Source organism: Peromyscus eremicus, chromosome 16_21 (assembly GCF_949786415.1).
Source record: "Peromyscus eremicus chromosome 16_21, PerEre_H2_v1, whole genome shotgun sequence".
NCBI lineage: Eukaryota > Metazoa > Chordata > Mammalia > Rodentia > Cricetidae > Peromyscus > Peromyscus eremicus.
The window spans coordinates 11,699,818-11,712,183 of NC_081432.1; the positions used below are offsets into that span (position 1 = coordinate 11,699,818).

A 12,366-nucleotide genomic window follows, 5' to 3' on the forward strand; every position below is an offset into this window, starting at 1 on the left:
TAAAATCAATTCAAGTTTGTTTCAAATCAGGTATAGTCAATAGATTAGATGGTGGCCCTCAAACCTCCCAGAGAGATCTGAATATGGCATTTAACGTGTTTAATGAAAAAGGCCTTCCCTGTTAGACAAAACACCAGCTTCTGGTAGTAGCAGCTGAGGCTATCTCCAAAGAACATGGGCAGTAATGGGCTCCATCTTGAGCTTGCTTCAAGTGTGGGAACACATACCACTGGGCAAAGAACGCTCTCATGCCTCACCTCTGCCAGACTGCCACACTGTTGGAGTGACTTCTCTGCCTCATTAAAGAAAGCCATTTCAAGTTCCTCCTCCATAGGAAAATCTCTCAGATCTTCTTGTCTGGCGGCTGAGGGCTGATGCTGCCGTGTGTGGCAGCCAAAGACTGATGACCTCTGCCCCCAACACAGACATTGATATCACCACTGAGGATCACGGGCTGGCTGTCCAGACAGTGGGTAAGTCTCTGTCACTCTTATGTGAGAGGCCACTTGGTTTATCCTTCCTACCCAAGTTTATCATGCTGGCCACGTCCACTCTGTTTTTTCTCTCTGCTCTCTCTTGGTCACATTAAAAACCTTAACCATACAATGGACTGGCCATGACAGTTTCTTTACTGCCCCCATTTGCAATGTCCATGTATGAACACTTAACAGTTTTACAATTGGAGGAACGACATGTATCTATTTGTGTCTAGACACGTGTCCTCATACTGAAGTTCTCCACTCACAGTGGGAGCCTACCTGGGGTAGATGCGGACATGGGACACTGAATCCTGAAGACTTAAGGAAGCCTGGGTTCCAGAGCTGGCCCTGGGCTGACTGAAAGCATTCACACCCCAGCTGTACCTAGGAGTCCTTTCTAAACCCCTCATCCTGATCTCCCAAGCCCAAAGCCTACACCTACACAGTTCAGTCCAAAAGCTCCGTTGCCAGAAAAGGCTAGGGCGACGGGATTTCTTCCTTTTCTGTTTGTGTGGTTCTTTCTGGTCTTCTACCAACTGGGGACCAAGTGATGGCGGCAGCATCTCTGCTCCCTGCCTCCTCACATACAGCCCAGGTCATTCACTGTTCCATCTTCAGACAGTACGGACCTAAGGTATGTGGGAGGGAGAAGCCGGTGAGGACTAGGGTACACTCTGCATCCATATCGGCACTTCTTGGCCTCGCTGTCTGTAAGATGCTTAGGTGACTAACGACGGCGGAGAGTCACGCAGGGCAGTTCACTCAGGCTTCAGAGCTGCTGAGAAGTGTCCTAGATGGTTCTCCTGGGTCAGCTACAGGGACCTCTGGTTGATGGGATGGTGGAAGAGGACGACAGCAACTTGCATGTATATCTGCCTCTGTGGGAAGGGCCAGGTGGATCACCTGAAGTAACGTTTCTTTCCTTTCTTTGGTTCTTTTCAAGACAGGGTTTCTCTATGTAGCCCTGGCTGTCCTGGGACCCACGCTACAGACCAGGCTGGCCTCAAATTCAAGAGATCCACCTGCCTCTGCCTCCTGAGTGCTGCTGGGAGTAAAACTGTGTACCACTTGAAGCAACACTTCCTAAGTTGAAGATAACAGACGTTGTTTCACACAGTTTGGCTTGGTTGAGAGAGTTCACCATCCACTAATTCTAAAAAGTATGCGTGTCGCGGCCGAGCGGACCTGGATTTTGATTCACTTCTGCCACTTGCTGTGTGACCCAGGGCAAGAACTTAGCCTCTCTGAGCTTGTCCATTGCATGCAATACAAGGCTCCCAGGGTGGTGTGAGCATCATCCATGAAATTCTAACACCTTTTTTTCTGAATCACAGCCCAAGAAATATTTAACTGGCCCTCGGGGCCCTGTCATGGCTCCCTGCTCACTCCAAGCTATCATCAGCCTCCATCCCCGGGAGAGAGCAGCATCTCCTTAGGCAGGGAGCCGGAGGCCAAGACTGAAGCAGGAACAGTGTCTCGGAGGTTTCTTTGTTGGAAGGAAGGGAGGACAGCTCTGCCTCAGTCCAGCTCTGTTTCCAGGACCGCTGTAGCCTCTTGGCTAGGGACTGGAGCGGGGGTTAGGAGTGATGGACACAGCTCCGAGATGACCTACAGACAGGTCTTCTTGTAGGATGTGAGGAAGGAAAGAAAGAAGACCCTAGGTCCTCTCACTTCCAATGCTTAGGACAGGAGGGGTCCGTGACCCTGAAGGGGTGACCGAACCAACAGCCCCCGCCTTCTATGGCGCCTCTGAGGAATGAGCGCGTCTCCCACAGGAGATGTACGTCTGCCACCCCATGCCACCCCACTTCACCCTAACACATAGGCATTTGGGTTCTGGTGTAACCGGGCAGCCTGTCCTCTTGGAGAATAGGAGCCTGGAAAATCCCCAGGATAAGCAATGGTGTGGCTTTTGTCTGTCTGTCCACACACACGTTCTCTCACACATAATCACGTGAGCCCATGTGTGTGCATCAGACCTGAGCTATGGAATCAAGAAAAGAACTCAGACATCATTCTTAGCAGACAAATTTAAAACACGAGTGTGGCTCATTTTATTTTATGTCAGAAAAAAAAAACACAAACAAACAAACAAACAAGTCAACCCCCGCCCCTCCCGGAAGGAAAGGCATCAGACAGGGCCTCTGACAGAGGCATCTCTGAGCTACCCAGGCTCAGGTCCATGGCTTGACCGCTCAAACCCCCCTCAGGGGACCTGAGAGCCCACACTCTGGCACGATTCCCTCCACAGTTCCTGTCTTCAAGCCGAGCCTTGTTGCCCCGAGATGGCCCTACGACTAAGTGTGTGGCAGCTGGCGGCAGCATGAGGGCTGCCGGCCACTCCTTGGGATGAGAGCAGGATGGACAACAGACCCAGCAGCCGGGGAGGGAAGTCAATAAAATAGAAAGGGTTTCCTCACATTTTTATCTTCTGGAAGAAAAAAAAAAAAAAAAGTAGTCAAGTGCCACTTCTAGGCCAGCAGCTCCCTGAGCCCTAGACGGTCTGGGGAGGGTAGTGTACTATGGTGGGAGGCCTGAAGCAGCCATACCTCAGCATCAGGCCAGGCCAGGCCAGTCCTCCAAGCCACAGCTGCTCTAGAGAGACAAGATAGAGCTTTCTGATGCTTCGGGAGTGGGGGAACTGGGCCTTGCCTTGGAAGATGCTGCTGCTGCTGCTGTTGCTATGGCTGCAACTCCGGCCTAACACAAGGCCCTGTAGCACAGAGCATCTGCTTCCTCCACCCCAGGCCTTTCTTACTGGGCTACATGCTGCTCCAGCTCGATGGTCCCTCTTCTTAGTACAAAGTGGGAACCAGAAGCCCAGTGGATTTCCTGGCGTGGTCTTCCTCGTCTTCTCTCGGTGAGATTGGTCCAGCCAACCAAAAAGATAAAGATTTCTTTCCCTCAGGAAGGGGCAAACTCTGTGGACCATGAAGATGTTCCTACTCTGCCCTGGGCCAGCTGATCCCCTAGGCCAGGGTGCTCCGGGTCTCCTTCCTGATGCTCCACATCCCCAGGAGACCCTTGGGAACTCCCTCCACTCACCAGCCCCAGGGTGTAGCCATTGGGCCGCCGTCCAGAATGGGGGGCACTGCCATTGGCCCATCCCCCCAGGGGGTGGCCGTTGAGGCGGAGGCTGACCTGCTCTCCCTCAGTGCTGTGAGATGCCAAGGCCCAGGCACTGGAACCCCCTGCCTTGAAGGGCTCCTGCCGCCTCAGTACATGGGTGCGGATGATCTTCCGGAAGGTCTGGCGGAACTCGCGGATCCTGTAGGCATAGATGAAGGGGTTGACAACAGAATTGCTGTGGGAGAGGATGATGGCCAGGTACATGAGCCACGGAGGGGCATGTTGGCAGGAGGGGCAGAAGAAGGTGAAGCAGTTGATGATGTGCAGTGGCAACCAGCAGAGGGCAAAGAGCCCCACGATGATGGCCAGGGACTTGGCGGCATGGACCTCCTTCTGCAGCGTGGACCGAGTCCGCTCCCCTGGCAGGGGTTGGCTTTCCATCTGCTTCAGCTGTCTCCGGGCAGCCAGAAAAATCCGCAAGTAGATGCCGAGCATGAGCAGCAGGGGCAGTAACACGAAGGCAAAGAAGTTGTAGTACACCATGTAGTTCATGGGCACCACGTCCTCGAACAGACAGGTCACCTGGCCCTCGCCACAGGGCTGTGTGGAGTTCTGGTCTTCCTTAAGGTAACTGCAGTTGTTCCAGCCCAGCATGGGGGTCAGGCCGATGGCAAACGACAGCACCCAGCAAATTGCAATGATGCCCTTGGCCCTCATACCTGTCACCAAGCCGTTGTACCTGGGGAGAGAGGACTGGCATTAGAAGCGTGATGAAGAGAGATCCAGCAGGGCCGCACGCTAAGAAGCCCACAGAAGCCCAGATGGTCCCTGTGTGCTTCGCCGATAGGGTCTTGACTAAGTAATTCCTCCTAGCCTCAGTTGTATACTCTTCTAAGTGAGGTACTGGGCCTCGCCTTTCTCCCAGCTGTGGGGAGGTAACGGGAAGGGGACATTCAGGACATGGAAACTACCACACAAATGTTCAGGTGTTATTCATCAAGTCGGGCCCTGAGATTTCATTTGAGTTTGGTTTGAGAGAAATAGGTGATCTTAGGGGGGATAAAGGCCATTTCCGAGTTGGTTAATCTTGGTGCATATTATAACATGCTCTCCTTTAGAGTAGGACAGGTCCAGGGAGGGGACAGAACCAGCAAGATCAGACCTGTAGACGGTCTGAGCCACTTATACTCCATGCTTGGTCTCCCCCATTTGTCTTGAATCTCCACGGACCCCAAGAAAAGGCTGTCCAGGGCATGGAGGAGGGGTGGAAGTCTCAGGCCAAATGAGATACCATCCCCCCTCCAAACCCACCGACAATCCTCTGGGTGGAAACGAGACAATTATGTCTTGACATTTTCCTGGCAATCTTAATAATCAAAAGGTACCAAATGGGGTGTGAAATAAGACAATAATCTGCCTGAGGGCCAAATGAACATATTCTTGTGCTGACTGCCAGTCCCAGGGTGGGGGGTGGGGGGAGCAGGGCTTGATTTGTCAACCAGGCAGTAGAGTCAGCTCCACTGGACACACATCATTACTGCAATAAAAGAGTGGGTATTTTTTAAAGTCTCCTTGACTGAATAAAAGGAGCTTTGGTAGCATCTGAGGGATGAACCTAAGTTTAATGGTTCCAAGTCTGACAAAACAAGACTACCCTCCCCACTGCCCAGTGGAACTTTCACTCTTCAAGTTTAGGCTAGCCATCTTGGAGAAGCTTCCTGCTTCATCTGAGGCTGGGAGCCCACTTGGAGTCTCCTGCATTAATCTCTACATTGCCAGTTGGGGGACAGGAGTCTACAGTAGGTAACAAGGACAACACACACACTTATTGATTCCAGACTTAAAGCAGCTACAGAAAGGCTCTCACCTATGGGTGGCAGACCCAAGTATTTACTGATAACAGGCATGGGAAGAAGGCTGGTATGTGTTTACTCTGTCTTCATGGTGATGCAACCTGTATGCCCAGAGTTAAAGATAGAACTAACCTCACATGTATGAGGCTCTAAGTTCAAGTGTCATACAAAAGAAAGAAAGGGAGAAAGGAAGGAAGGAAGGAAGGAAGGAAGGAAGGAAGGAAGGAAGGAAGGAAGGAAGGAAATGTGTACCTAGCATTGCTATATCTTAAGAAGGACTGGATGGTTGATTTGTTTTTTGTTTTTTCAAGACATGGTTTCCCTGTGTAGCTTTGTGCCTTTCCTGGAATTCACTTTGTAGCCTAGGCTGGCCTCGAACTCACAGAGATCCGCCTGCCTCTGCCTGCCGAGTGCGATTTTTTTTTTTTTGAGGCAAAAAAAAAACACCCAACTCTCATTTTAAATGTTACCAAATAAAGAAATAAATAAACAAACCCTAGTAGTTTCTGACCATTTATCTAATCTGTTCCTCTGTTTTAGGGCTGGGGAAATTGAAACTGAGACCCAAGGCGAGGCAGGGCCCCGCCTTGAACATTCCAGGGCCCAGGGGCAACTCAAGCCCAGGTGAATTTCTCAGAACCTTTTAGTCTCCTTCCTCCATGGTGCTGGGGGTCAAATCCAGGGCCTTGCCTATGACAGGCAGGCATTCTGCCACGGAGCCACCCCTCCAGCCCTGTCAATTCAGAATGCCAACAGTAACTGTCAGGCACTTTCTCAGGAGCTTCACAGGTCCCCCGAGTGCAGCCCTTGGTCACCTGCAACAGAGCCTCTGCCGGAGGGTCACAGACTTACTATGTCCACCAAGCGCCAGCATGTGTGTTTGTCTGGAGGCTCAACCATGAAGTCCTAGGGTCCCCACCCCATCTACTTACTCTGTGCCAGGCACCCCTCAACAGTGCTTTACATGATCCTCGTGGGAGGGGAATCTATGTGACTGTTCACATCTGTCCTGGGACAAGCACACCCTTCCTGGGTCCTAGGCCTGGTGCATTCCTGTAAACAAGGAATGCCATGTCACTTCATCTCTCCGGGCCCCAATTTCCTCATTTATAAAATGAAACTAAGAATTCTAGACCTGTCACCACTGCCCCATAAGGGCAAGACGCTGAATATAGTGGATGGAAACTCCAGGGGGCCACTCTGTGGCTCAGGGTGGATCAGAGCTATTCAGCTGCTGTTCAGAGAAATGGGCTGCCCGGGATACTGGTGGGCTTCTAGGAATGGTGTAGGGACTCTCACTTGACGGCTTTCAAACTGTTCTAGGTCTACTTGCCCCTGTCCAGGGAGTTGGAAAGGCGGTAGTCTCGGAGAAGGGATCCAACTGAATAAGTAGCTTCTGAGTTAACAAGTTCTTGTTGGAGACAACAGGCCAGGCCCCAGAGCTTCTGGGAACACACCATGGAAATCCCTGGTTTGTCCAGTTTACTTTTACAAACAGGGAATCCACAAGGGGAAGTCTTCCACTGCATTCTAGAAAGAAAGCCCCTATGGGGACAGAACCCAGTATGTAAGATGTACTTTCCTATGTTGGCAATGTACTGAGGGGCTTGGAGACATGTGATTATGTGATCTGTGCTCTTCTTGAATGTTTAAGCATATGCAAGTATTATTTAAACACACACACACACACACACACACACACACACACACACACACACACACACATCAAATAGGAGCACATTATATTTCCAGCACTTGGAAATAGAGGCAGGAGAATCAAAAATTCAAGGTCGTGGGGCTGAAGTCTGAGGTCTAGGACGGCATCAGGGCCCAAATGGAATCATGAACAAACCATAGCTGCCCTAAGGGCACATCCTGGCCTGTATCTGTGACTAACACAGTTTCATTCAGGCCTCCTGTATAAATACATTCTGTGCAGCTAGAAGGATGCCCAGGGTGCCTACCATGACTGGGAGTCATTCCAGGGGGTGTCAGAAGTATAGGATGGGGGGCCAGAGTCTCTGGCAGCCCCTATTTTCAAGTGGCCTCTATATCCTCCAGCCTGTACAAGTTGCCCTTCCCTGAGAATCCTGATTACCCATACTTGGGGCTCACCCCATGGCTCCAGAACATATCCACGATTCCAGGTGGAGTTTTCATGTGGATTTGCAACATTGAAGAGAAGGTGGGACTTTCCAAGTCACCTTAAGGGGCCAATGACCTAAGAATTGAATAACATCTTGCCCAGAGAAGAAACTCAAAATCCTTTCATAGGCAGAGACCAGCCTAAATCAGCCTCACACCACACCTACCACTCAGCAGCCATGGAATCCCTCTCCGGCCCAGAGAGGCCACACCGACATGCCCACTCACTCCTTCCCTGGGACCTTTGTCAGTGTTTTACCATTCTGGCACCTTCCCCCGACTTCACCCTAGCAAGACCATGCACATCCTGTAACACCAATACGGCAAGACTTCCTCCAGGGCACACCGCCTCCCAATTCTGCACCCTCACCAGCACCCTTGCGGAGGGAAGAATGGAATCCAGGGCTTCACATATGTTAAGCAACTAGTATTCTACCACTGAGCCATGCCTCTAGTCCAGCAGGGGCTTAAAAGGCCAAATTGAAAGCCTTTTTTCTTTATTTCTTTTCCCTTTTGTGGTGGTAGAGATATAGCTGAAGACCTCAGGCATGCTACATAAGCACTTTACCACTGTGCATATGCCTGGTGCTCACGCCCTTTTGGAAATAGAGAAGTGTATTTTATAGGACTTCAGGTCTTGCACCAACTGACCAGAGGCCGATGTGAGACTTGCAGACAGTGGTGCAAAGGGTCCCCCAGGAAAGGGAGCCTGGTCTCTTAGACCACGCTTTTCATTCCTTGCAGACACAGAGCTTCATTTCTGCCTTTGGCCCATTTTCTTTATCACCCAAGAGGCCCTGCCTTAATTTAACAGGGTCCCCACACTCAGGAAGGAGTGGACTGAGAACTCTGAAGCTGAGTTCTTTAAAACAACAAAAGAATTCCTGGTGCCTGGTGCAAGCCTGGGACTATGCCTCCATCAAAGACTAGAGCCTGTGGACCTTGCCAACAGCACGGGAAGTACCTTAGAGGAGGCTGCGAAGGGAAGAAAGTGAGAGTCTAAGCTAGAGAACACCTTCAGAGCTAGCCAAGGGTGTGTAACCCCCTCCCCATTCCCCTCATGCCTGGTCTTCTGGTCCCCTCCAGAAACCTCTCATGCCTGGTCCCCATATCTCTTCCAAAGCCTGCTCATGCCTGGTCCCCTGGCCCCCTCCAGACCCCACTCATGCCTGGTCCCCTGGTCCCCATCTGGAAACCCCTCATGCCTGGTCCCCTGGTATCTTCCATCTTCCCATCGTGCCTGGCTTGCTCTCAGGAGCCCCTGTACAGATACCTCCACATTCTCAGTAACCAGAAACGTCAGAAGATAGGGGCTCAATAGCCAGGAACACAGGGGTGGGCTCTAGAGTCCATTCATTTTGGGAGACACAGAAATGTCCTTTCTTGGCTCTGGTATCTCACTAGGGTCATGATGTCTGCTCTGGCTGAAATGCTGGACCAGGATGATCAAAGGATATACTCCATGGCAGCTTTAAAACTGCTCCTGGGCAACATGAATATTCATCCTTAGTGGACATCTTCAGACCTATCAGCTCCTTGCAGAGACTAGCCTGTGCTTTTTGAAGTCCCACTCAGAGCTCAGATGGCTCAAGGTCCAAGTGGAACTGAGGTCAGGGGGTTCTGGGGGTCAGGGACGCAACTACAGTGGGGCTAGGCTCCAAGCCTCCATCTCACAAAAGAGCTGCATCCTGCCCCCATTACCCTGCCCAGCCTCATCATTCCTGCCCACTTACTGAAGCCACAGAGCTTTGTGAGCTCCCAGGGACAACATAGAAACTTGTCTCCTTGTTACACAGGAGAAATCGGGCCCAGCACAGGGCAGCGAGCTTTCTACAGGCATACAACTTAGCTCATCTTATTTCAAGGATTCCGTCTCTGGATCCTGAGAAAATGAGAGGGCAAGGAGAGGAAAGCAAGCTGATGCCTTTAACTCGAGAATAGCCACCCTCGTCTTTCCTAATATCTTGCTGCTGGGAGTTGGGAGAAAGAGAATGTTAAGCGGCTGCTCCCTCTTGGTGATCCATTGCTGCATGGCTGAGCCCAACTCCCATGGTAGATGCCATGGATCCTGGAGACTCCCAGGGTAGATGCCATTGACCCCCCTGGGGCCCATACACAGACTCCTCCTAGGTCTCTGTGTTCTAATCTGTCACTGCGGGAACCCAGACCTTGGTCTACTTTAGAAGCACAGGGTGGAGGCAATGGGGCGAGCTGTCCCCACAGGTGACCTTTACCCCTGCCACTTCTTAGAGCTGGCCACAAGTCCCTCCCCCTTTGTTTGTTATTTCGTTTGATTATTTTTCTTTTCTTTGAACAGGGGCCTGAGTGCAGACTCCTGGTTGGGCCTGCAGCTCACCATCCTCAGGCTCTAGCTTTTGCCAAGCTCCAGGATACAAGCATGGGTGCGTGCTACCATGCCTGGCTGAGTCACTTTTGACAAAGTCTTTAAGGCAACCCAAGGCACAGGCTCCGTCCTTTTGAGTAGCCTAGTTGTGGGTGTTCGCGTCTCCCTTAGGACTCAGATTATAGCAACCGGTGTGTGATGTACCGTCCAGGACACTGAGCCACTCCAGGCAGTCACAGTGATGGCGAGCTACACTTCTTCCCAGGCTCTGCTATCAACTCCTTGGATGGCTGAGAGAGGGCTAGCCCCCTTCTCAGAGCCTCCTTTTTCTATCCAGAAGATGAGGGGAAGGAAATGATCTCTAAAGGCTCTCTTGCAGCTGACCCTGATTATCACTGCTCACCGAGCCTGGTCCTTACTGCTGGCTGCCCTCTGCCCACAGTAGATCACTAATGTTTCTTCTGTGGGCGGGGACTCTACTTGAGCAGAAAAACTCACTATGGGGACTATGCATTCTAATCCCCCATTATGGAATCCTTCCTCAAGGCCTGTAACCACGCTGGCCACAGGACCTAGCTCTGGTAGAAAGCACAGAGGTGGAGTCCCCAAGAGAGTCATGAACTGTCTGGGTTATCTACAGGGTGGCTGGGAAGAGGCCTCGGGGAAGATCTTCATTACACAATACTTGGCTGAAGGCACTTCACAACAGAATCACTCTAAAAACCCCTTCGCACAGCCATCCCCTGAAGCAGGCAGAATCCTCTCCGATCTAGGAGCAACATAATTTGCATAGAAGTCCAAATGACTCACTGTGGCGTTTGGCCAAGTCACTTCCCCTCTCTGGGTCACTCTCCTAATGTACATACACACTGGGGGAAGGCTGCTGCTGGTGGCAGAGGCGGGTTGCTAGCTGAGGTTCTGTGGTTTCTCATGGCTCCCCACCCATCTCAGATCATACTTAGATGTAGGAAGAAGAGCTCACACACAGCAGCATGTAGTAGCAGAGACAGGCCACCCTCATCTTACAGTAGCCACACATGGCTGCCTATAGACAGCCTCAATATGTGACGTGGGGAGGGCTAGGGTACCCTGTACCTATAGGGATAAGCCAGACCAGGCATGGCCACCTCCAGTTCTGTGAAGACTGAGACAAACCCCAGAGCCCTGTCCCTCTGTGCCCGCAGATCAAGCCTTACGTAGAGACGCAAGCCCTGGCTCACCGGAGTGGGATGCGGATGGCGATGTAGCGGTCAATGGCGATGGCCAAGAGGCTGAAGATGGAACTCTGAGTGAGGACCAGGACGAAGCAGGCGAAGAAGAGGCAGCCGTGGCAGGCGGCACAGAAGCCGGTGCTGATGGTGATGGCGAAGGGGATGGCGAGCACACCCACTGCAATGTCAGCCGCCGCCAGTGATACCACAAAGAAGTTGGTGACATTCTGGAGGTTGCTGTTGATCCACACGGCCCAGCACACAAGCACGTTGCCCAGGACGGCCAGCACAGCAATGGCCAGCTCCACCGTGATGTACACTGAGGAGACCATGGTGGGGGCAGCCGCACTTGGGCAGGCTCAGCAAGGATGCGGGTCTGGGCCAGCTCTCGGTCCATAGCTGCAGCCCAGCCGTCCGCCCACCCAAGCCTCGTAGCCCTTCCCTCACAAGAGCCACGAGTGTTCCCAGAGAGAGCTTCCCAAAGGCTTCCTCACAGATGATTCTGCACCGCCTGAAATCATGACTACTCCAGGAGATCTGGCCTGGCTCCGCTCAACGTTAGGGTTCCGAGGTACCTGCAAAGAGAGAACGCTAGTGAGCAGCTGAACCACCTCGGCCGCTTCAGATTCCGCCTCAGGGATGGGCCAGGTGCCTGCCTGAGAATGACTCCCGTCTCGCCCCAACTGTGGGCAAGTCAGTCAGGACACAGGCCTGAAGAGCTCACAGGTTCCAAAAGAATTCTTGTCAAGATCTTCACCCAGCCCTTCTCAGGCAAGCAGTTCCTCCTGCAGTCTCTTCAGGACAGACACAGAAGGAACTACAGACAGAATGAGGACTCCCACTAACCTGTCCCCACTACCCAACACAGAGCATCCTCCTCTCTCCAGGTACTGCGTCACCGCCCTCCCAGCTCAGACCAGCAGCTGAAGACGGTTAACCTACGGGAGCAAGTTGAAGTCAAGGCAAAATGATGTTTACATCGGCTTCTCCTATGTAGCTTTTCAAGTCTTCTGTGGCCGCTTGGCCAGTCCTCTGAGTCCCTTCACTCATGATCAGCTCCATGAGACCCTCCTCCCTCCAGAAAGGTTCTTTCTCCACTGGGCTTTCCAAATCCCATCTACCTTCTCACACGGAGCTAGCCTCCCGGCCCAGCTCATTTTGCTCCGTTCCCCTCAGGGAACAACCATTCCCCACCTGAGGAACACCACTGCCACTAAGGTCACCTCAGACACTCCTGGAAGTTCCCTTCTGGAGGGTCCTATCTA

At 52.0% G+C, this 12,366-nt stretch overlaps 1 protein-coding gene across 1 annotated transcript; it reads right to left on the reverse strand.

The window, feature by feature from the left end:
- Positions 1-2,563: 2,563 nt before the first annotated feature.
- Positions 2,564-11,759, reverse strand: Adora2a (adenosine A2a receptor). The gene is made up of 2 exons (XM_059282083.1): positions 11,111-11,759; positions 2,564-4,287 (listed from the first exon to the last, which is right to left on the reverse strand). The coding sequence occupies exons 1-2, from the start codon at positions 11,431-11,433 to the stop codon at positions 3,384-3,386; spliced, it is 1,227 nt and encodes a 408-aa protein (XP_059138066.1). The 5' UTR covers positions 11,434-11,759; the 3' UTR covers positions 2,564-3,383.
- Positions 11,760-12,366: the final 607 nt, after the last annotated feature.